Source organism: Morus notabilis, unplaced genomic scaffold (genome assembly GCF_000414095.1).
Source record: "Morus notabilis unplaced genomic scaffold, ASM41409v2 Scaffold96, whole genome shotgun sequence".
Classification (NCBI taxonomy): Eukaryota; Viridiplantae; Streptophyta; class Magnoliopsida; order Rosales; family Moraceae; genus Morus; species Morus notabilis.
In genome coordinates, this window is record NW_010367009.1 from 576,530 (window position 1) to 602,132 (window position 25,603).

At 32.7% G+C, this 25,603-nt stretch overlaps 4 protein-coding genes across 8 annotated transcripts in view; 2 read left to right on the forward strand and 2 right to left on the reverse strand.

The window, feature by feature from the left end:
- LOC21401497 overlaps window positions 1–17,450 on the forward strand; it is a 42,644-nt gene extending 25,194 nt beyond the window's left edge. Inside the window, exons 4-5 of one of the 5 annotated variants that reach the window (XR_002903390.1) lie at window positions 4,400–4,473; window positions 6,875–6,948. The gene's annotated coding sequence lies outside the window, so the exon portion shown is untranslated. Of the gene's footprint in view, window positions 1–4,086; window positions 4,211–4,399; window positions 4,474–6,874; window positions 6,949–17,377 lie in introns of those variants that run through there. The other 4 variants (XR_002903392.1, XR_002903391.1, XR_002903394.1 and 1 more) reach the window with 4 other exon arrangements.
- Window positions 11,137–13,291, forward strand: LOC21401499 (flotillin-like protein 3). Its single transcript, XM_010111571.1, has 3 exons — window positions 11,137–11,673; window positions 12,286–12,681; window positions 12,776–13,291. Exons 1-3 carry the CDS (start codon window positions 11,137–11,139, stop codon window positions 13,289–13,291), a joined length of 1,449 nt encoding a protein of 482 aa, XP_010109873.1.
- On the reverse strand, window positions 15,834–17,728 carry LOC21401500 (flotillin-like protein 3). The gene is made up of 3 exons (XM_010111572.2): window positions 17,147–17,728; window positions 16,462–16,857; window positions 15,834–16,352 (listed from the first exon to the last, which is right to left on the reverse strand). Exons 1-3 carry the CDS (start codon window positions 17,678–17,680, stop codon window positions 15,834–15,836), a joined length of 1,449 nt encoding a protein of 482 aa, XP_010109874.1. The 5' UTR covers window positions 17,681–17,728.
- Window positions 17,729–20,894: 3,166 nt separating this feature from the next.
- On the reverse strand, window positions 20,895–24,065 carry LOC21401501 (zinc transporter 8). The gene is made up of 3 exons (XM_010111573.2): window positions 23,466–24,065; window positions 22,643–22,792; window positions 20,895–21,267 (listed from the first exon to the last, which is right to left on the reverse strand). Exons 1-3 carry the CDS (start codon window positions 24,063–24,065, stop codon window positions 20,962–20,964), a joined length of 1,056 nt encoding a protein of 351 aa, XP_010109875.1. The 3' UTR covers window positions 20,895–20,961.
- Window positions 24,066–25,603: the final 1,538 nt, after the last annotated feature.

A 25,603-nucleotide genomic window follows, 5' to 3' on the forward strand; every position in this document is an offset into this window, starting at 1 on the left:
TTCAGGAATAGGGTGATTAGTTCTTCTAATCACATTCTCTCTTGTCTTATTCTAAAAGAAGACCAATTCAATGAGGTTGAAGGACTATAGATCAATATGCTTAGTGACGAGTATTTACAAAATTTTGGCAAAGGCTAGGGCATGCAGTTTCCTTGTTAGAATGTGCTGTTGTGAAAGATAGACGGATTCTGGACAAAGTGTTAGTAGAAAATAAAGCAATGGAGGAATATAGGGCAAAAAGAAGGAAAAAACTAGCATTTGAAGTGGACTTTTGAGATAGAGAGTTTGGTAGGCCAAATTTTTTAGATTTGATTAGGAGCTGGACACATTTTTGTAGTTCATCTCTACTCTTTAGTTGTCTTATTTCTAGGGTCTGGTCATTTCTAGTTTTAGTTCTGGTTTGTTGTTCAGTTTTTGATTTTGAGAGAAACACTCTCACTCTGCTTGTGTATCAATTTTTTTTTTTAATAAAATTTATGTTTCTTTTCAAAAAAGAAAAAAAAAAGAGTACTTACAACGGTTCTGCACAACATGAAGGAGTCCGTGAAGGCTGTTTGAACACATACATGAAAAAGAACATTGGCATGAAGATTTGTGAGCATGTCCTTCCACCAAAATCTCCAAAGCTCTTATTTTTGTTTCATGAGCTAAGTTGTTGTCACCAAGAAACGCTTCTATGGCTATATCTGTATGTTTGACATGATTTAAACAAGAATCAAATTATATTGATGATAAAAAATAAATAAAAGAATATATTTCCTTTAAAAACCTGACAAATACTGTAGATAACCTACTAGGGGAGCTCTCCTATCTTGTTTAAGCATAAGCGGGTGAAAATGCTAGAAAGAAAATAAGCACGGTGAAACTAATTTTCAACATGACATCTATATCTGATGTAACCCCATAAATTAAACTGTTATCTATGTCTCTTTATTATGGGAAAAGGATAACTAACTGTTTTGTACATACCATACAGACCCCATTCAACAATTTTTGAAAACAACTTTGCTTCTTTCATTTGTTTCAAGATAGCCCCAGAGACACTGCACCATTTCAATCCTTTGATAGTCAACTGCAATTTCTAGGGGAAGACTCGATTTTTGATTCTCAATAGACTTGTGTCTCTCTGTATTAGGATATTTACGAGTCTTCTACATCCATTCACAACTGCTATGGATAATGCGGTATTACCGTCATTATCTGGGGTGGCCAACTCTCTATTGCTCATTCTTTGTACTAAATTTTATACGAAATGGACATGTCTTAGTCCTATTGCAAAGTGGAGCATTGTTTGACCCCGTCTTGTCCTAGCACTAATCCATGTTGGATTTGCTTCAAGTATCATCTCTATTGCACCCCAGTTTCCCTCGCACATTTCTGAAGAGGATATCCATTTGAGCTTGGGACGGAGATCTAGGTTGAGATAACTCTCCAGGTTATGATGTTCTGGGGTAAGATGTTTATGCCCTTGATGGATCTTGCTGAGCTATGTATACATATAAAGAATTGAGTTAGTTATTGCTTGTGTATTGATGTAGGACCTAAATTTAGAGCAGAAAAAATTTAACCAAAGATATAGCATTATAAGTGGAACAAGAACTCAAGTGAATGAAAATCAAATCTCTTTCTCTGAAACAATAAACATATTAATGATCAAAATAAATACAGTTTCAATTTATGGTTTACAATTTTCGTGGATGATACTTTTTTCCTATTGGATGTATGCCTAGGGAATATCTGAAATGCAAAACTAAAATTCCAAAACTCTTCCCACGGTGTTTGGGATTTAAGATTAAAATGGGAAAAAGCGTCATAGTAGGTATAAATGTCGATGAATCACAGTAAGAGGTGTTGCTTCTGAGATGGGTTGTAAGGTGTGGGAGTGGGGTCTTCTTCTTTCCCCGTAATTGATTAATTATCAATGAAAAGGGGTTTTCTTATATACAGAGAAAAGAACTGAACCTGCATAATCTTGTTGGGATGATGAGTCCGGGTTAGCTATTGAACACTTGCACAAATGGGGTTGGGTGCTTGGTGCTGGTTTTGGACTTAGTTCCTCATGGGATTGGCTGCTTGATGGAGCTTCGAACTTTTGTTCTTTAACAGTCTGTTCTTTCCTTGTTACCAGTTTATTACTTGTCTCCGTTTTGGATTCCTATTGGTGTGGCATAGGAGATTGAAAAACTCATGAGGGATTTTTTGTGGAAGGGATACTGTGAGAATAACGCCACTCATCTCGTGGCTTTGGAGCAGGTGTGCAGACCAAAGAATGTGGGGGTTTGGGGATTGGTAACATTAGGAAGAGGAATGAAGCTTTGTTGGCAAAGTGGTTATGGAGATTTCCATTAGATATTCCTTATGGTTTAGAGTCATCGCAGGGAAGTATGAGACGAATCAAAATCATTGGGATTCTGGGGCAGCCTCTAGATCCATATTTAGATGCCCATGGAAATCTGTTAAGTCCGTTGCGGAAGGTTTTTTCCAGCAAAACAAATGGAAGGTAGGTTCGGGGGAGTTGATTAAATTTTGGGAGGATATCTGGTGCAGTGAAATGCCCTTGTTTATGAGATTCTCGTCCTTGTACCTGCTTTCTCAGCTTCATAATCAGCCAATCGTGGCTTTTGTTTCAAGGTCTGCGTCCCAAGGTAATGAGTATTGTTCTTGGGATTTGAAGTTCTCTAGGAATTTGACTGGTAGGGAGTCGAGGGAGGCTTCAGAGATAATAGCTATTTTGGAGGGGGTTCATCTTAATGAATTTTTGCAGGATAGAAGAGTGGGTTTTAGACCCAAACGGGAACTTTTTAGTTTGGTCTTATTTCTCGTTGTTGACAGCCAAACATCACGCCTCACCTTTTAATTTCTATAATATTATCTGAAAAACACAAGTTCCCTCTAAAATTCAATTTCTTTGTTGGCTACTCGTCCTCGATAAATTGAACACTCATGATGTGATGCAACTCAGGGGCCCTTTCATTTCTTTGTTGCTAGTGCATTTTATGTAGGAATGAGGGTGAATCAGTCAATAATCTGTTCTTACATTGCCCTTTCTCCTTTCTTGTCTGGTCATTTTTCTTGAAGGAGTTTGGCTTGGATTGGGCAATGCCTAGAACTTGCTCGGATTTAATTGAATTACCTCCTCCCTCGTATTTGAGTCTGAGGGGTAGAATTTTGTGGAGAAATGCGACTTTAGCAGTTTTATGAGGTGTTTAGCTAGAAAGAAATAGCAGATTATTTGATGACCGTGAGGAAGGGAATTGTGTATTGTGGGACAAAGTGAAGTTTTGGGTTTCTACTTGGGTCTATAGAGATAAAGAGTTTGGCAGGCCAATCTTCTCATATTTGATTGGGAGTTGGGGTCCTTTTCTGTAGTTTCTGTCTCATCTGTTTTCAGTTGCTGGTTTTTGGCCTGGTCATTTCCTTTTGTTTGTGTTTTTTAGTTTTACCCTGTCCTTGAGAGGAAAACTCTTGCTCTGGTTGTATGTTTTTCCTCGTTTTCTAATAAAGTTTTGTTTCTCCTCCAAAAAAAAAAAAAAAAAAAAGGAATGGTAAGAACAAAGTTTAGAAAACACACCTGCGAATGAATTTGAGCTTCTTTCCTTTGAATCCATCGACAATGGATTGGGATATGAAGGATTCGGGAGAAAATTAGCTAAATGCTACCCCGCCCTTCTTGGAATGTTATCCCCTCCTTCTCTGTAGTACTTCTTCCACTACGCTCATGTCTACCTCTGCCCACAGTCGCTGCTTCTTCAAGTGAGTGGTCTTTTCATTCTTCTCCTTGCATTATATTTGTTTCTCCAACTGTTTGCTTTGAAACGATGAGATATGGGAGGAAAACAAAATGACGAAATGCAAGAGTGGATTCAATGTTGGAATTTTATTAGAAGTAAATTCATGTAAAACTTAGAGTAGATTGTGTTTGATCAATTTCCTGTGAGAAAGACTGCGTTCTTTGTTATTGATTTTGAACAGATTGTGTTTGATTAATTTCTTTTAACGGAATTATTGTTAAACACGACCTCTATATATTTGGATGATAGATTCTAGTGTTTAGGGTCTATTATGTGGAAAATCTCTCTTGTGCAGTAGAGACGCTGGACGGCTCGGTGGAGCAACTCTACTGTGTAGTAGATTCGATTTGCACTTTTATGTTTTTCTAGCTTGGGAAACTTTATTTAATGTAATTTTTCTACATTAAAACACTCTGTATTATGGGTCCAAAATGATTATCCTAGCTTTATAGATCTTTATTAATTGAAGAAGTTCTTCAAGACACTCGAAATTAAATAAATAATTTTGTATTTTTTTTTTCAATTAAAGCACTAATAATTAATATAAAATGTCTTTCGCAACTTTATAGACCATATTAATTGAAGTTATAATGTTCTTGTTTGTGCAGTGAAGATCGTCTACCATTAGCTAGACTTGAGTATTAAAGGTCCCAACTGCTTGGTGGAGAATCTCTGCTATGCGGTGTGGACTCAATTTTCACTTGAATATTCTTATATAAAAACTTGAGTAAATTCAATATTTCTTGATTAATCTCGTTTCTTAAGGTGTCATGTTGATTAATGGGTATATGAAATTATATGAAATAACAAACTTAATGTACTATAATTACTTAAAAGTGTCGTTGTTTCTCCTCACTTAGTAAACTACATTAATCAAATTATTCATAAAGACGAGCAACTAATGCCAATCATCAAAATTTCTGACTCAGTAAACTAAATAAGTAATTTGTTTTCTAATTAAAGCACTAATAATTAAGGTACAAAACCTTTTTCCTAATTTTGTAGACCTAAATAATTGTAGTTATAACGAGCTCGCCTACACAGTAGAGATCATTACCGTTCGGTACTCTTGAGTAATAAAGGTCTCTACTGCCCGGTGGAAAAATTCTACTGTGCAGCATACTTGATTTTTACTTGAATTTTCTTAGTTAAAAACTTGATTGAATATAATTTTTCTCGATTAATATTGCTATTTAGAGTGTCATTTTGATTATTCGAGCTGAGTACACGAATTTACGTGAAATAAAAAACTTAATGCACTATTACTTAAAGTGTCTCATTTTTTCTCCCCACTTAATAAACTAGATTAATTGAAGTTATTCATTAAGATACTATTAACTAAGGTGAAACATTAGATACTCTACCTCGATAAACTAAATAAACAAGTTTAGTTTTAAATTAAAGCATTAATAACAAAGGTACAAAACGTTTTTCCTAACTTTATAGACCTTATTAACTTCATTGAGCTCGCCTGCTTAGTAGAGATCGTCTACAGTTTAGTAGATTTGAGTATTGAAGGTCTCAATTGCTTATTTTATTTTATTTTATTTGACTAATTTAGAGTGCGTTTAGAACTCGTTCTAAAATGATTTTATTTTTTGTATGAAAATGAAAATAAAAACGTTTTCAATCTCTGACATAAATCATTTTTGAAAATGCGTTTAGTAGTTTTATCAAGAGATTATTTTTAGTATAAAAAAATTCATTAATGTTTATCTCTCCTTTTGCTCGAGAGAGGAGAAAACGAAAATAAAAAATAAAAAAGTCATTTTTTATTTCTCTCATTTTACACTAAACTAAAAAATCGTTTTCATTTCTGTTTTTTTGTCTTTATTGCGTCAAACGTCGTTTTAAAAACGTTTTTATTTTTCTTCTTGAAAAATGTAAAAAATAAAAACGATATCAATTTCAAACACGACCCTAACTTTTACGGTCTAAAATAGAAATCTCTCTACAAAGTGAAACTTTTACCGTCTAACTTCTATACAATCTAATTTGCTTAGAATAGGAACACTCAAACAAGTAATAAGCCCCAAAGATAAAAAATAGAAACAAACATCTAAAATTCTAGTGTGTGGAAACTCTAGGGGTCTTTGAGCTCTACTGTTATTTTTAGTAGAAGCTTTACTGCTCTATTGACAGTGCATTTCTACTGCGCGGTCAAGATCTCTACCTTATGCAGTAGAGATCACTGGTTCACCTTCAACTTCCATTTTGAATCTTAAAAATCGCAAATTCAATCTCAAAATGCATAAAATGACGTTGTTCTTCAAGAAGTAAAACTAGGAATGAGAAGGGAAAAAAGAAAACCCCAATGTTTTAAACAGAAATATAAAGCAAAAGGCTAAATTAAATTAGATAATAACATACATTTAAATCCCTAACTTAAAGAGTTTGATTTTGAATGTACGGCCTCCTTAAAATGAGTACAATGGACAAAATTTCGCAAAATTTGGCTGCTTAGTTTATCAAAAATTGAGTGGGGTGAGTTGTAATCTGTCTAGTACATAAGTCGAAAATTTAAGAGAACCAATGTGATCAATGAGCGTGAGCAACAAGCCTGCAGCAAGCCCTCTTTCATTATTTACGTTTTTTTTTTTTTTTTTTTCTCTTTTTATTTGTTTGCTCTCTTTTGTTTAAATGCTTATTATTTTAAAAATGATAGTTTTGAACATTCATAAAATTTCACTAAAATTAAAGGTGGAAATCAAAAGGTGAAATTTTTAAAGGCATGAAACTAAAGATAACAAGTTTTAGAAGTAAAAAAAAACTAACCCAGGATTCGGTCAAATCCTAGAGTTCTATCTTCCTCTTCGGACCAGAGAGTCGCATTTAAAGGATCGTTGGAGTTGTGATTATTGGAACTCACTTTTGGATCTTTCCTTTAAATTTTCTGTGTGTTGTAGTTTTTTTGCTCCTTTTTTTTTTATTGGTTAATTTTTCTTTGTTATGTAGAGTTTTGATTCAAACTTTTGTGCTGGAAATACTTGTTTCAGTTCCCCGAATTTCTCCTATTTAGAGTTTCTCCTATTTCTTTGTTCTGTTGCAATGTGATAATTTATCTTACTCATTGTGCATTTCAGGACTAGGATTTGTGGAAGATGATTGGATTTACTAAAGAACGAGATGGGTTGTACTCCTCTTGAGATACAGAGCAATTTAAATGTTACTAATAAGTACGCAAGTGTTACTAATAAGTACGCAAGTGTAGTCTGAATACTGCTTATTATTGAATAAATTGATTTAAACATTTAAGCTTTAATTAAAATTTTTCATAATTCTTTATTGGGAATATTTTAATTGAAAGCTGTCTCTTTTTTTTTACTTATTTATTTACAAATATTAAAAACAGTACAAAAAGCCATGCAACTCAATGTACCACTAATAAGTGAACACTGCTTATTATTGAATGAATAATTAAATATTTAAGCTTTAATTAAATATTTTTATAATTTTTATCAGGAATATTTAAATAAAAATTGTATAATTTTTGCTTATTTATTTAAAATTATAAAAAACAGTACAAAAAGCCATGTAATCAAAGTGAATTGACCCAAAAAAACCAAATCACAAGGAGCCAAGACACGTCCACGTCCATGTCAAAGTGAATTTCATCTTGCATATTTTTCTCATATTTTCTCTTTAGAATATATGAAAATGCTTTACAAGTTAAGCGTGAGTCATTTGATGAGGCTAAAACTAAACTTTTTATTCAGTGATCTGATTGAAGTTTTAATTCATTTGCTTTGTAATGTCTAATATATTTCAGGGAATTAAATCATTTTTCATCTTTTATTTTTCTTCAAAATTTTGTGTGTCAAACTTTTACATAAATTCAGTTATGCGTTGTTGATGTAATTTTGTCTGGCATTATTTTAGTTTGAGAATTATTTTACAAGGTATTTTATTGATTTAAGATAACTCGTAATAATAATCTGTGCGTAATTATCTAGGGCTTAATTTGTTCAAATACTTTCTTAAGAGATTGGAAAGCGATGTGCATATGTGATTCTTGACGTCTGCCCTTTTTAATCATATAGTATTTGTAAAGTTTTATCTTGCTTTGATCTGTTATTTAAATTCAATATTTGTTCAAGTTTTGCATTTTTAATTAGAAAAATTCCAAAATTATCTTCTTCGCATTTTCACATATTTCTCCTAACATTAGTTTCTGTTAATTTTTCTTGTTTTTTTACCACCTTCTCGTCAATATGATCGTCCATATTGCGCAACTCCGACTGCTTTGGAATGATGTAATTTGGACATTAAATCAAATTATGACGCCGTTGTTGGGGAGGTGCTATTTGATCAAGATAGATTCCCTGATTTGAATGGGAGAGTAGTTTTAAGAGGAGTCTTGTGCCGCCGGAGTGTTGTTTTTAATAAGGAGGCCATGCCTTACCAACCTTTTCTGAAAACATTCTTATAGGATACTACTCCCGATATGTCAATGTCTGATTATCAAACTAAATTTGTGAAGTAAAAATAAATCAAAAAATCAAAAAATAAACAAAACTTAAGGTATTAGAATCGGTATAAAGTTGACAACAAGAAGCCCAGAATTAGAAACCTCTAGTGAAAAAAAATTAAAAACACTTTTTTCCTTGTATTGAATAGTTTGTATCAAAACTTCTTCATTACATATAATTAAAAACTATGATGTCAAAATTCGACCAAAAAAAGAGTGAAACAAAGCAAAGATACTTAAGAAATAATCTTATATATTGTCAAAAATTAAGTAGTAAATATAAATTTCAAAATAAGAAAATACTAGATTAAATTATTAGATTATAAAATTTTGATTATTCTGAGAAAATTAAAAATGAAAAAAATTCAAAAAAAATAATGATTATTTCAATTTATAAAATATGTCAATCTTTTTTTTTTTTTTTTTCATTTCTTCGTTCTTTAAGTAAATTGCAAACTTAAGAATTAAAAAAAAAAAAAAAAAGCTCCAAGAATGCCATTATCCTACTCCTACTACGAATGATCAGCTTTTCTACCACTCCTACTCCTTGTCGGTCTCTATATCTCATTCGCATGAAATACACTATACAAGCATATATACAACGCATGCAACCTATCTATAAGATAAATTGAAGTTATATATATATATATATATGTATATATACACGTTAGGGGTATTCATTAGTTTTTACCCGACAATTTTGGTTGGTTTGAAAACCGAATTGACAATGTCAGTTTTTGAAAATTTAAAACTGAAACTGAACCGAAGAATAATGTCTTCGATTGGTTAACCGACCGATTATATATATATATATATATATATGTATATATACACGTTAGGGGTGTTCATTAGTTTTTAACCGACAATTTTAGTTGGTTTGAAAACCGAATTGACAATGTCAGTTTTTAAAAATTTAAAACTGAAACCGAACCGAAGAATAATGTCTTCGATTGGTTAACTAACCGATTTTTATCGGTCAATTTCTTACTTAAAAAAATTTTGTGAACTATTTTCTTCTTAAATTTTAACCATTCAAATATTTAATATTTAAATAGTTAAAATTAATAAGAAAAAATGGCTTAAAAGACAAAAAAAAAAATAAAGCCTAAAAGAATATATCCTTAAAGACTAAGGCTTTACATCTAATCTCAATTAGAAAACTTATTTATATTGAAGTCCATATTCAATAAAGTCCATCATATTATTGAAGATTGACGTTCAAAAGAAGTTAGACCTCTCTAACTTATAAATTGTGATGAATAAATAAAATACAACCCTTTATATAGAATAGTTGAGGGAAGACATTCTCATCTATTTTCAATGTGGGTGCTTAAATTTTCAAACACATCAAACTTTTAAATGTCTCATCTATCCATATATTTCATTTTTCTATCACAACTTACAAGTTAGAGATATCTAATAATATGATAGACTTATATTCACATTCTACAAGATTAGAGGTTCGAATATATGGATAATAATTTTTTTTTTTTTTTAAATTGGTCGGTTGATTCGGTTTACTTACCGATCACTTCGGCTGGCACAACTACTCCTTGTCGGTGTCTATATCTCATTCGCATGAAATACACTATACAAGCATATATACAACGCATGCAACCTATCTATAAAATTGAAATCGTAAATTAAGCTCTTCATCGAGTTGCAGGTCAGACAGAATATCTGGTTATCACAGGTCGTGGCATCAAAGATGTAAAGATTGTGAAGAAGGCTTTTATATGGCCAATATTTTTTTAATTTTTATTCTGAAGTTTATTTTACTTTTTGTTTTGGCTCCTTTTGCCCTAATACTTATTTATTTCTTCATTTTGGTCTGTTCTTGACCTTTTTTTTTTTAAATTTTTGCCATGAAACTTTCTTTTTTTTTTGTTATGGTTCTTCATACGCTAAAACTCATTTATTTCTTCATTTTAGTCCTTCTTTGACCTTTTTTTTATTTTTTTTTCTTGAAATTGTATTTCTCCTTTTTTCTTTTTTTGTCTTTTGCCCTAGAATTTAATTATTTCTACATTTTTGGTCTTTTTTACTCCTTTTTTTATTTTTGTCTTGAAACTCTAGTTTTTTTCGTTTTTGTCCCTTTTACACTAAACTTATTTATTTTTTAATTTTGAATTTTTTTTTATTTTTTTTGGGTTCTTGCCTAAAACTCGATAAAGCGGTGATTAAAACATAACACAGATTATAACTCTCGTGCATTGCACGTGGAGATAAACTAGTATATAATTTAAGTATATAATTTAAAACTGTCATGGAAAAACTCGACTAGAAAAAGAGTTAAACAAAGCAAAGATAAACTTAAGAAACAATCTTATTGTCGAAAATTAAGTAGTGAAGATAAATTTCAAAATAAGATAATACTAGCTAAAGTTATTAGATTATAAAATTTTAATTATTCCGAGGAAATTCAAAAATGATAAAAATTGAAAAAAAAATAATGATTATTTCAATTTATAAAACATGTCAATTTTTTTTTTTTTTTTTCAATTTCTTCGTTCTTTAAGTAAATTGCAAACTTAAGAATAAAAAAAAGAAAAAAAAAAAAAACCCCCAAGGAAGCCGTTATCCTAGCCTTTAAAGAAAAAAAAAAAAAAAAAAAAAAAAACCCGCCAAGGATGCCGTTATCCTAGTCCTACTATGAATCAGGTTATACACTATCTATAAGATAAATTGAAGTTCCAGCGGGTCCATCAGAAAATATATATATATATATATATATATATGTAACACACACATGATACTAATATAAATACCTCTAGTACTAGTCCTTTTCGGCCTCTAGCTATCTCATTCATATGCCGAATATATAATAGACACATACACGCGCTCTTCTTTAATTCATAGACGCAATAGGCAGTCATAATGTACCGAGTTGCAGGTCCGACGGAATTTCTGGCTATCACAGGCCGTGGAATCAAAGATGTAAAGATCGCGAAGAAGGCTTTTATATGGCCAATATTGCAGAAGTGCCGTTGCTTTGATGTCTCCCCTGTAATCTACAACTTGGACTTGATAGCTATGTCGGTAGAGAAACTCTTATTCGCCCCCCAAGGAGTCTTCATCGTCGGCCCCAACATCCACGACAAGCACGCGCTTCTCCTCTATGCCAAGCTGATCCTCCCCGAGAGAGAGAAGGACTCCACCTATCTCCGCCGGCATCTGCGGGGTTTTATTGAGGGTGAGACTCGTGCTCTCGCTGCTTCCATGACTATGGAAGAGATTTTCAAGGGCGCAGTCGAATTCAAGAAAGAGGTTTACAACAAGGTTCAGCTTTCGCTTAGTGAGTTTGGTCTCGTCATCTACAACGCCAACATGAAACAGCTTATTGATATTAAAGACAACTGGTACTTTTCCTATATTGGACAAAAGATGAAGACGGAGGCTGCCAATCAAGCCAAGGTGCGTACATTCAAAATAGCCTCGTTGATTTTGTTACTTCGAATTACAACTCAAATTTTTATTAGAGTATAGTTTCCCATAAATTAAAATAAATTCATTTAAGTTTTTTTCTGTCATTGTATTTTTTTTTCACATGAATTCAGTTTTTTACTCAAATTCTCAACTCGAATGAGCGAAATAAATGAGACCTATAATGACTTCAAATCATTAAATACCCTTCATCATTTAACTCGAGTTATAATCGACCAATAATTTTGTTCATCTATTTACGTACGCATGGAATTTATGTATCATAATGCGCACTTAATTTATAAAATTACTCTTCTACTTGTTATACCTTTATTGAATTTATGTAGATATTTCTACCAATATATTCCCATCAGCAAGTATATCATAATTATGTGCACTTTAAAGTATTTGTTATGTTACTATTTCATTTTTCTTTAAATTACTGTTTTCTTCCCGCTTAATACTTCTGATGTTTTACTCACTAAAATATTAGCTTGTTATATTCCTATGTACAATATATATATATATATATCTATATCTATATATATATATATATATATCTATATATATATATATTCACACATATATTTTCATATTTTACAGATCGATATCGCTGAAGCCACCAAAAAAGGAACCATTGGTGAGAAGCTCAGGCAGGCTCAGACTATCCAGAATGCTGCACAGATTGATTCAGAAACTAAGATAGTAAAAACTCAAAGGCTCGCAGAAGGAACAAAGGGGGAGATTAAGGTTAATACAGCGTTGAAAGTATTTGAGAACCAAAAAGCAAGTGATGTGCTACAATCAAACAATGTGTTGGCAATGAAGAAGGCTAAGTACGACAAGGAGACTCAACTAGCAAATGTCGAGGCTAAGAATGTCGTTGATATAAGGGAGGCTGAGCTGAAAACCATCCTGGAGAAGAGGAATGCGGAGGCTCAAACCGAGAAGCTAAATGCAGATTTACTGAGTAAGGCAACAGTAAATTATGAGATCAAGGTACGTAATGTGGTCGAAAACTCGATTTGTTTTCGATGTCGGGTTTGCCCTAATTGTGGACTTTGTAGTTAACTTTATCGATGAATGTATACAGGTTCAAGAAGCAAACTGGGAGCTTTACAAGCAACAAAGAGCAGCAGATGCTAACTTTTACGGGAAACAAAAGGCTTCTGAGGCGCAGAAAGTAAGCGCGGAGGCGAGCTCCTTTGCACGACAGCAAGTTTCGGATAGTGATCTTTATGCCAAGAGAAAGGAAGCTGAAGGAATCATTGAAAGAGCAAATGCTGAAAGATTATATCTAAACAAACTCATGAAGCAACTGGGAGGGAACTATTTGGCAGTAAGGGAATACATGATGATGAAAAACAATACATTCCAAGAGATTGCAAAGAACAACGCACAAGCGATTAATGGACTTAAACCGAAAATTAGCCTTTGGTCACAAGGCAACGAATTGGATGATGATCATGAATTGAATGGTGGTGGGCAGATGAAAGGTATTGCCGGGGTGTATAACATGGTGCCTCCTTTGCTAAAGACTGTACATGAGCAGACAGGGATGCATCCACCAACTTGGCTTGGTTCATTACCAAACGCCAATAGTGTTTAATTTGGATATTATACATACATATCTGTGTATATATATATATATATATATATATTGTCAATATCTAGGGGGCTAGCTATAGTTATGCACTCATAAGTTAGGCTTTCTAGCTGCTGCTTCTTCTTCTTCTTCTTCTTCTTCTTCTTCTTCTTCTTCTTCTTCTTCTTCGTCTTCTTCTTCTTCTTCTTCTTATTTTATTTTCGATGATTTGGAAGTCGTTAAATTTATCCTTATATTGTGGACTAGTTAGCGTCACATAACCTTTTGTCGGACTACAATGTTTGCTTGTTTAAGCTTAAATTAATTTAGCACCTTTTATTTTTTCTTTAGGATACTTTTATTCAAGGCGATCAGTTGCATATTTGGAATTCTTTCGAAATAAATCATCGAGACAATGAAATATTGTGTTTTTATATAATATATGTATATATTATGTAATATATTATATTTAATACTATATATTATAGTATATTATACACCATAGATTCTATATGAAAAATATAATATAATTAAATTGGGTGGGCAAATGAGGAATAGGGTCGAGAATCTTTAACTCTGCCCCATGTAGCGACTTGCGACAAGTTAAAACTTTAACTGATCATTTCAATTCGAACCAATTTAAATTGAATTTTCTCTAGCCTATTTAAGACGGGTCCTCACAGGTCAATATATTTTTAGGTAAAATTACATCCCTACATGCACGTGACATCTTTTTTAAGAGTTGAATAATATTACATATATTCAAGTTATAAAAAACAAAAAGATTAAAAAAAAAAAGCGTGAAACGGGGAACGAAACTCCCCGCCACGAGTCAAACCAAGCGGCAATGTGTTGCCGCTTTTATATATGTAGATTACGGTATCGACATTTTCTTTCTTTTTTATTTTTTAAAGGAAATCACCATTATTTCAAATTATTTTGAAAAGCACGAGTTTTACTAATTTTAGGATTAATCAAATTAAAATAATTTATTTTAAAAATAAATTACATTTTTCAAGGAGATAAATTATACATTATTTACAGAATAAGCAGTAAAATATCGTAACTTATACAATCATCTTTAGATACATTTGGATTTTGGATTCATTACTTTTAGGATTACATGATAATAAAATTAAAATAAATAATGTAATAAATATGAAATTTCTTATTTGAGTAAAATTTTAAACCGTGGTACCAATCAAAAAGATGATTGTCGTTACTGGATAGCGACTTACTAAAAAAAATTTCATCATTAAATAAATATTTAAAAAACATATTTTTTTTTGTTTGATATGGAAAAATAAAATGGATAGATGAACAATTAAGTTTTATTATTAAGGTTATATCATTTTCATCTTCTTCTTTTTCTTGTCCTTAGTTAGCGGAATAGAAGAATTCTCTTTCTTGACTCCACGATTTTTCTTTCCATTTCCTGGAGCGGGTTTGAAGGAAGCTGCTTTACCCAACTTGGCTTCCAAGTCATTTGGCTCGCCCTTGATCATTATTTCAATGACTTACAATTCTTTTATTAACTCTGTCGAGGTCACATTTTGTCTGGTGTTAAGATTGATGAGATTGAATAAAGCCTTAAACGGAATATATTCATTCGAAAAAGTCTCGAAAATCATGGCCTTTTCAAATTCTGCATTAGAATCAGCATGTGATCTTTGATGGAAGACCCCACCTTCTATTTACAATTCATTACACTACGTGATGCCTCATGCCGCTTCTGTGGAGCTTGGCTGCCGAACATTACTCAAAGTTATCCAAAATCTGCCTACCAATTTGACAATCCTCGTGCTGTGCTTGAAGCACACTAGACATATTGACCATCATATAGTAATGGGCAATCTCGTTTTAGTCCTTCCAACGTCGGTATGCCTAGAACTCTTCATTAGGTGCATTAACGGGAGGTTCGGAAGGACATAGTGTGTTCAGTGTGAATGGTAGTTTCTCAATGGTTCGGATGATTTTCAGGCTCCTTTTCCAATCGATAATATTCTATCCATTTAAAATATATTTTTCTAGTATCGAATATATAGCATTTGCAAATATACAATCATCATTCATATATCTAATATAAGTAAAGTTGCATAATAAATATTTAGTAAGCAAACATATGTATCCATGTGAAAATGTATCCAATATCTTTGTGTGTTGAAACGTTGACAAAATCACAACCTTACAACCATACAAAATGACTTTCTAGTATTTTGATTACAATAATATATTCACGTATATTTGGATTTGTCAATTTTCTTTCCCTTGATGGTTTAATGCTGGAGAAGTTCAGAAAGAACTCTCAATGTGAAACTGATCACGTTAAATATATTGTAATCCAGTGAAAAAAAAAAAAAAGCAAATTAATTTAAGCAGTAAAAGGACTAGTCCTTGAAACATTTAAAAAGTAAAGATAAAGATAGAAAACCTAACTTATAAGAGCCTATTAGCTAGTCGATCGACTTTCTACCAAAAATTTAAAAAAAAAGAAAAAAAAAAAAAAAAAAAGAAGCTAGTTTGTTGACAAATTGATCATAGAAAATTCATAAAGCCAAAAGGGAAACTAAACATCGTTGGCCTGATCTGGTAATGAACCAAGCCAAGCTGGTGGAAGCATCCCTGTCTGCTCATGAACAGTCTTTAGCAATGGAGGCAACATACTATATACTCCTGCAATACCCTTGAGTGGCCCACCATTCAATTCCTGATGATGATCATCAAATTTGTTGCCTTGTGACCAGAGGCTAATTTTCGGTTGAAGACCGTTAATCGCTTGCGCGTTGATCTTAGCAATCTCTTGGAATGTGTTGCTTTTTATCATCAGGTAATCCCTTACTGCCAAATAGTTTCCTCCGAGTTCCTTCATGAGTGTGTTCAAATATATGCTTTCGGCGTCTGCTGTCGCGATGATTCCTTCAGCTTCTTTTCTCTTGGCGTAGAGATCGCTATCTGCAGCTTGTTGTCTTGCAAAGGAACTCCCCTCTGCACTTGCTTTCTGCGCCTCAGCCGCCTTTTGCTCCTCGTACAAGTTGGCATCCGCTACTCTTTGTTGCTTGTAAACCGCCCAATTTGCTTCTTGAACCTATGTATAGTTATAAGTTTAATTACAAATTAAAGCCATAAATTAATGCGAATCTGGCCTTGAGAAACATTAACTGAACTAGCAAGCTAGGGGTTTTAGACCACATTACCTTTATCTCATAATCCACCGTAGCCTTACTTAGCAAATTTGCCCTTAGTTTCTCGGTTTGAGTCTCTGCATTCTTCTTCTCCAGCACAGTTTTCAGTTCAGCCTCCCTTATATCAACGGCATTTTTAGCTTCAACGTTTGCGAGTTGAGTCTCCTTGTCAAACTGAGCCTTCTTTGTTGCCAACGCATTGTTCGATTCCAGCACGTCACCTTCGTTTTGGTTGTCAAAGACTGCCAACGCTGTCTTGACCCTAATCTCTTCCTTCTTACTCTCTGCAAGCCTTTGTGTTGTAATTATCTTAGTCTCGGAATCAATTTTTGCTGCATTTTGCGCCGTCTCAGCCAGCCTGAGCTTCTCGCCCACGTCTCCTTTCATTGTAGCTTCAGCGACATCGATCTATAAAATGTGACAATATTAGTATTGTACGCATGATTAAAAAAAAATTGATATTTTAGTAAGAAAACAATTCCTTCAGAGACATTAAGAACATATAATGACTAGCTAATTTAATGATATTTCTGATTTGAGGATAAATGATATTTCCGATAGATATATAATAACATAACCACAAATTGAGGGCGTTCTACGATTGTAGAATTAATTACCATATCTAATTTAAAGCTATGTGTATATAATTTAAAAGAATACACCTTTTTATTTTTTATTTTTTAAAAAGTATGCGTACCTTTGCTTGATTGGCAGTCTCCGTCTGTATCTTCTTTCCTAGATAGGAAAAGTACTCGTGGCCTTTAATATCAATAAGCTGTTTGATGTTGGCGTTATAGATGAGAAGGCCAAACTTATTGAGCTCAAGCTGGACCTTGTCAAAAACCTCTTTCTTGAATTTTTTAGTGCCCTTGAAAATCTCCTCCATAGTCATCGAAGCGGCAAGAACACGAGTCTCGCCCTCGCTGACACCCTGCACAAGGTTCTCGACATGGTCGGAGTTCTTCTTGTGCTGGGACATGAGCTTGGCATAGAGGAGGAGCGCGGGCATGTCGTCGACATAAGGGCCAATGGTGAATACCGCTGGGAGTTTGAACAAGAGTTTCTCGGCAGACATGGCTATCAATTCGTAGATGTAGTTGATAGGGGAGACATCAAAGCAAGTGCACTTTTGCAGTGGCCATATAAACGCCTTCTTTGCGAGCTTTACGTCTTTGATGCCACGGCCTGTGATGACCAGATATTCTGATGGCCCTGCAACTTGGTACCTCATGACTATACACGCCTATATTTACGTATTTCACCTATACCAATTGAAGAATAGCTTTACAATTTTGGTCTTATAGATTGGTTGTATTTTTTATGCGTATGTGTGTTTGTATTATATATATTTATATTCTGTGAATGAGATAGCACGAGATCTAGAAGGAGTAGGAGTAACACAAGTCTTGATTGTTTTTCTTTGGAATAATTCGGATTTGACCGAGTCCAACAGAGTCCTAATGGGACTTTGTGATACGTTAGACTCCTTTTGGTGATTGAGGAACTAATTAGATAGGCTTATCATTTTGGTATTGGATTATCATTGTTGAGGAATTATCCTTAGGATTATCATGAATTTGAGTCCTTTTGGTATTATTTTTAGAATTATTTTTTTTCTTAATTCATAGGATTATCATGAATTTGAGTTTAATATAGGATTATCATGAATTTGAGTTTAATATAGGATTATCATGAATTTGAGTTTAATATAGGATTATCATGAATTTGAGTTTAATATAGGATTATCATGAATTTGAGTTTAATATAGGATTATCATGAATTTGAGTTTAATATAGGATTATCATGAATTTGAGTTTAATATAGGATTATCATTGTTGAGGAATTATCCTTAGGATGTCTTGTTTGAGAATTGAGAATTATCTTTGACGTTTTCTATATTTTATTGCGCAGGTTATTTTGCACAAGTAATATTTTGGGTAAACTTCTTTGGTTCTTATAAGCCTTTTTTTTCTTTCTTTTTTTTTTTTTTTTTGTTCTTCTTATAAGCATTTATCATCGTAGGACTTGTATCATTACGCCATCCAAGGTCTAGACTTTTTTTTCGCCCTTAAGTATGCTGGTTTATTTTTCAATTGGCCCTTTCTAAGGTAGATTAAAGATAAACTATAACGCAAGGGATAAGAAAAAGAAGAAACCAACTTCAGTTTGATTCAATTGAATAAACCTCCAAAGCAATTATGTGAAGAAAAAACTTCCACCATTGGCTGTACTTTTTAAAAAAAAATAATAATAATTACTAAGGTCTATACCTTATTTGATATTTGATTCATAAATTATTGATTCATATTTGAATATTAAGAGTGCTCAATTTATAATTAAGTTCATAAATTTATTATTCATTAAAGAATATTCAATAGCACTTAAAGATAAAGATGTAATTAAAGAGATTGATGAAATTTTATCAAGCTCTAATTATGATTTATTCGTGGATGATTATACAAAAACTATATCAAATGTACACTGCACATTTTTAGAAGTAATTAAATGCCTATAATATAACTCTTATTATTTAGTGGAGTAATTATGAACTTAACAAAAATTAATTAATGCTTAAAATTTTGATTAATTATTAATTTTATTCAAGCTTGAAATTATGAGCGCATCAGTCCCCCACCATCCTTATATTATTGTTAGAGAATTGAAATTAATGGGATTTAACTAAATTTTATATCACTCAAAAATAAATTAATCATGAATTAATTTATATTAAGTAATGATATTATTTAAGTAATTAATTTTAGACCAGATTATGTAGTAGACTTTTTCTCTACAAATTTTCTATTTTGGATTCAAATAAATTTGAAAACTTTGAATTTCTAATTAATGGGTATTTGAATTTAAAGGAAATTGGAAAGAAATCTCCTCCACTAGAGGAGGATATTGGCGCCACCACAGGAAATGTGGTAGCCGAATTTTTTCAGATAAAAGATATAGAAAACTTGTTCTCAAAATTCAATTGGGTAGGCTTCACTCTATAAATATGAGGTATATTTGAAAAACCTCTTAGACCTAATTATTCATATAAAGGCCGAATTTTCTATTGAGAAAAAGTGTGGAGAAATCCTTACATTCCCAAGTCAGTGGGAGTGATCATATCATGTTTTTTTTAACGCGCCGACTCGCATTTTTAATTGGTGTTAAGGAATAGGCAGCGATGAATCAAGAGTTCTAAGGATTTAGAAATATTCGTTGGTCAATAATTGATAATGTAATCGTTCCTAATCACTTCAATTGAGTAAATAAATAACGTAATTATTTAATTTTGTACATAAATTAATATAATTTAGAGATTATTACTTTTAAATATATATATATATATATACACTATGCCTACCAATTACACCACTCCATTTTTTTTTTTATCTATATCCGTTTTAAAAACCAGCCGCATATCATTGAATCAGTTGAGTGTGGTGAAGATGAGTGGTACATGAAAAACATTTTTTTTTTCCCTAGAAAGTACATGAAAAACTTGCACTATATTTTATCTTTTGTCACACGCAATATTTTATCCCGTTAAAACTACGTATATGCATGTAATCACTTCTTTCTTTCTTTCACTCTCTTCCTTTCCTTTCCTTTCCTTTCCTTTTTTTTTTTTCCTCCTTTCGTTTTTCCCTTTTGACACTACTGTAGTCTAGAGATTTTCGTAATGCGGAAAAATATCACTAATTAGGATACTTGCACAATATAAATTTACATTCCAAAGTTATTGTTTTATCTTCGTAGAGACTTTTTATTTCTTTTTGAAAATAGACCTATATGTTGGAATTCACTGAAAGTGTCATCACAGGGAAATGCCTAGAGAAAAGTTTGGATTTGCCCCATGAGTACTTAGGAAAATACGATCTTCATTATCAAGAACTAGTTTTCTTGCTTTTTTTTCCCCCTTTTTTTCCTTCACAATACATATGCAAAGGGGGCTTTATAGCTCTGCAGGCCTACATTTGTTTTTTTTATATGTATTTATACATGCTGTAACATTTCAACTCGTGAAGAGCAAAAAATGCATCCAAATTGGATATTATTTATAGAGTTAGCCAAAAACTTGAAAAAGCTTGAATTCCCTGAATAATGATAAATTTTTCATGGAAAAAAAAGGACATTGTTTATACAAAATTGTTTCTAAAGTGATACATTCTTCATAATTTTTAAGTCAAACCTTTGTAATTCTTAATTTCGTGTACTTGCATAAAGAATTATCTATTCTTCAACCTGTTTTTAATATCCGAGGATTAAAATTCTCTATGATGATGAAAAAGCACATTGAATTTATAACCTAATATACCCAACTAATAAGCAATGGTAAAAATGAAATGACTCGTTTGAGAGAGGGGGGGAAAAAGCAAGCAAATAAATAAGAGCAAAAAAACAAAAAAAAAAAAAAAAAAAAAAAAAAAAAAAAAAAAAAAAAAAAACAGAGAAAAGGGAAAATGGATTAACAAGAAGAACAAAAGTTATGGATTTGTTAGCCTTAATAATCTAGAGAACTTAAGCCCATTTGGCCAATAGGGACATTGAACCTGAGCCCAAAAGTAGAGAAATATTGGCCCCAAGCTGAAGCCTGAGATTGCTTTGCATTCTTGGGTTCATGAAATCAGCAGCTAAAAGATCAACCAATGCCATGTATATTAAAATCCCAGCAGAGGCAGAGTTGAAGATTCCTTCCACAATCAGAGCAGTTGGGTTATTCTCATTATAGACACTTGATATTCCCATTCCAATTCCAATTCCAACTGGTGTTGTGAGGGAGAAGAATAGTACCATTGTTACAATGGACTTGGACTTGAATTTCGCCTGCACAAAATGATGTAACATTTAAGTAGAGTTGATAAAATACCCTAAAATTGATTGGGTACATTTACAATAAGAAAAGCTTCATTCTCATCGTTTACCTTTAACAAGATATTCATATGTCTGAAACTCTTCACACCTCATTCTAATTGAGGTCTTTCATCTCTCAACTCTCTGTATTGATAATTTTTTATGGTTCGAGTTTTTAATTTGAGTTGAAAAGTGAATATATGAGAGAAAATATTGTAGTATAAAAAGTTGAATTTAAATTTTTATGAAAAAAATACTGTAATAAAAAATTAAATTGTGATTTGAACCAACAAAATGAAACGTGGCTTAAATTTTTGTAATCAGTTGAGGTAAACTAGTTTAATTGTATAATATTGACAAAAAAAAGTTTTTTCTTTTTTTTTTTGTTTGTTTGACTAAGAGGAGATTTTTGTCAATAGTGCGCGAAATACAAGGTGTGCAAAAGTAATTTTCCTTGACAATTAAATGAAGGAAATGCCAAGTTATAGCAATTTGCACAGAAAAATATTAAAGGTCACCACAAGTATTAAACACCGCTATTTAATAAAAGATATACTTTATATATAAGTCTTACATTACGGACTCATTTATTATTAGTGATTTATTATTAGTGAGTGGTATGAGCCCCACATTACGAAACTCATCTACTATTAGTGCTGGACACTAATCACTCATTTGCACAAAGTTTGAGTCTAACGACACCTAAATGGGTCCCACTAAGTGGGCCCAACATTAAGTAGAAATTTCGTTAGGATGACGATGAAATGGAAGGACGCCTCAGAGCAGAATATCACATAAAAGCAAAATTGTTGACTTTCATCAATGTAGAGACATTGACTGTAAATTAATGCAATCACATGAGCTTTCATCAGAACCATTGAAGGCTCTGAGAGCATCAGAAATTAGTGGACCATCAAAAGCAATCTTTAGAAGCTAGACTAGACATATCCTAGAAATTGCAAGTAGTATATATAGTAAGGCATAAATGAAGAATTACGCTTTTATTTGAGATCTTTTTTTTTTTTTTTTTACTTTTTCTCTTTCACTTTAAGAGAGGGCATTTCTATTTATGCCTTTTTTTTTTCTTACTCTCTACATTCTCATATTTAAAATAATCTCACATAATTTTAAAATGATTAAAGTCACTTTCTACACATCTCTATTATTTAAAAATTGCCCCATTTTTATTTATTAACATGCTTGTTATTTTTATGTGATGCATCAATAATACTGATAATAAAATGAAAATGAAAAGAACCAAAGACAAAATAACAAATTATAATTATACGTGCACTGTGATTTCACTATAAACAGAAATTATTTCATCCGCCCAAAAATGTGAAAGTACCTGAGAAATGCACCCACCGAGACCCATGCCTTCGAAAAATTGATGGAAAGTTAGAGCTGCTACAAGTGGTTTAATTGTAGTGGGACTATAAGAGGCTCCTAAAGATATCCCAATAATTACTGAATGCACCACGATTCCCAGTTCTAAAACCTGTGCAACAATCAGGAAAAATTATGTTCATTGTTACACCCATCTCCAAAAAAAGAACAAAAAAAATAATAGAGTTTACATGTTAAATAATAAATACAGAGATTAACTGTAATAATGATGCTAGAATTTCTCATATTACTGGTTACAGTTTAAGCAGAGGAAACACGGGGAAAGAGAAAGTAATCCTAATACGAACTTAACCTATGATAATAGCACATATGAAATAATATTTTCTTGATGACGAAATAATATAAATTTGATAAAACAAAACGAAACAGAACAGGAAACTGCGCAGCAAAAAATTTTAAAAAATAGAGAACATGCAAGAAATAGAATGACAACAAAATCTACCAGGGTGTATATATACACACACACTCAATCAAACGTGTACAGATTTTACTCCCTTCAAGACATCTGAGAAAATTGGAATAAAACATAGAAAAGAAGCTGCATTACCCCTAAAAAAGAATAAAAAATTATATGTTCATTTCTTGTTTCTAGAAAAAAAAAAAAAAAATATATATATATATATATATATATATGAATTGCTAACGAAAATAACATGAACCATAAAAGCAAAAGCTAAGAAAGCAGGACACTGTGTAGAAAAAAAAAATTAAAAAAAAAGAAGAGGAAAACAGAGAGAAACAGAGCAGCATACAACAAATTCTACCTGCGAAATTACTCGGTGACGAACAAGTTCCACCGACGAAATATCCTCCGAGACAAAGGCCGATCCGTGAGCATGTCCATGCGTAGCATGTGTGTGAACGTGCACGTGCCCCTCATGCGCCGCACCCTGCACATGGCTGTCGTCCTTCACCGGCAGCGCCTTGTTGAAGTGCGCTCTTTCGTAAAAACTCGTCGCGAAAGTGTCAATCATCATCGTCGCCAATGCCGAAAGCATGGCGACGAAGCCCGCGAAGGGGAAATCCCCCCACGGATTTCGTCCGAGGCAGGGGCTTGTCAGGCTCTCGAAAGCCTCGGGCAGGATGTGTATGAAACCGGTCGCGAGAATCACTCCGGCCGCGAAGGCTTTGATCATGAAGAAGATGTCGTTTTCGGGGCGCAACGTTGGGATTTTCTTGCCCAAAATGGGAAGCGACACGCCGATTGCGCTGGCTACAAGTATTGAAGTTATTGCCACTAGTTTTAGTTGTAGCGCTTTGGTTTTGTCTCGGTCTTGCGCTTCAGTTTCACCGCAGCCGCATTCGGCAGAGACTAGAAAAGGAAGAACAATGAGAAAGAAATATAGTACTATTAGCTTCGTCATGGTCTAGAGAGAGAGAGAGAGAGAGATTGAAAAGAATAGTTGAAGTGGGTTATGGGAGATCTCTTGAGAGGGTATTTATGAGAAGGGATTGAGAAAAGTAAAGGGTCAAAATGGCGACATGGAAAGGCAACGAGTAAGGAGGTAAGTGAAGTAAGAGGGACAAGTGTGTGAGAATTGAAAAAGATGTCGACATTATGAGATAATGAACTTATAATGTAGGTATATAAGTAAGAGGTTAAAGACTTTTTGAGTAAGCCGTACACTTGTTATATAATCTTTTTATTTTTGTGCACCATCATTATGTGGCTACAACTCTTTTATAGCTAGTCTCTCTTCTCTCTCTCTCTACAAAATGTTTCTTTCAGGATAGTGGTTTTATTTTGTGGCGAACCATCTTAAAACTTGCGTACCTAATCTCAGTTGTCTAAGGAAAATATATCTACTCATGAAAAGCATCTCTGCAGGACGTGGAATTCAAACGCAACAGTTATCCGGACCCCTTCAACCTGTAGTCTTATTTGTAACACGTTTTTTTCTTTTCTTCATGATTAATTGGTTACCCAAATAGCACCTTTCTACAGTCGGGTATGCATGATGGGTGTAGGGACGGCAATGGAGCGCGGTGAGGACGGGTATGCTTCCTCAACTCTTATGCGTCTTTACTCCCGTTTTATTATTGATACCCGCCTCCATACTCATTTAATTTGCGGCGGGATCGGGGTCAACAATTCCCACCGGAGGCACTATCTTCATACACTACTTATTTATACATTAAGAGTTTAAAAATACTCGTAAAATTATAAAATCTTAAAGAAAATTCCATTAAATTAATTAGAAAATTCAACAATATAACTGTTATTATCTCACAAAAATAAATTGAAACCTTAATGCAAAATCTAAATTATAACAATAACATACCTAAGCCTTAAAACTAAATTTGAAGTCCAAACTCGATCATATATAAGATTATATGTAATCGGGGTAAAGGTGTGTCCGCACCCCCGCCTCGCCTCTAAATCTGGGGCTAATTTTTGCCCATATCCACCCTAGTAGAGATACCCATACCCATACCCATACCCATTCCCGCCTATTAGAGGTACCCATAGCCACCCTATTAGAGGTACCCTATTAAAGATATATAAAATTGACAAAATTTGGTAATGATCGTTTAAAATAGAACTATATTGGTAAAATATCTTTTCATAGTCTACTATATAAATCTCGATCTAAAAATTTGACAAATTAATAAATTAATTAGTCAAAGCTACGTAAGAAGAATAAAGTGATCCAAGAGTATTCTCTCGTTGAGTTTAGGGTTTTTTTATACATTTGTCACTTGAACTTGTATGTCTTTAGTAATTTACTTTCTAAATTTTTAATTTTAATAAATTACCCTCTCAACTTATAAAATTATTGTAATATGTTCTATTTTGGCTATGATTGTGTTAAATTAGTGTCGAAAAACACGTTCGACAACAAAATTTAACGTCTCAATTCAAGTGTAACACAAATCTTTTATTTTTTTTTTCAACTTTTAA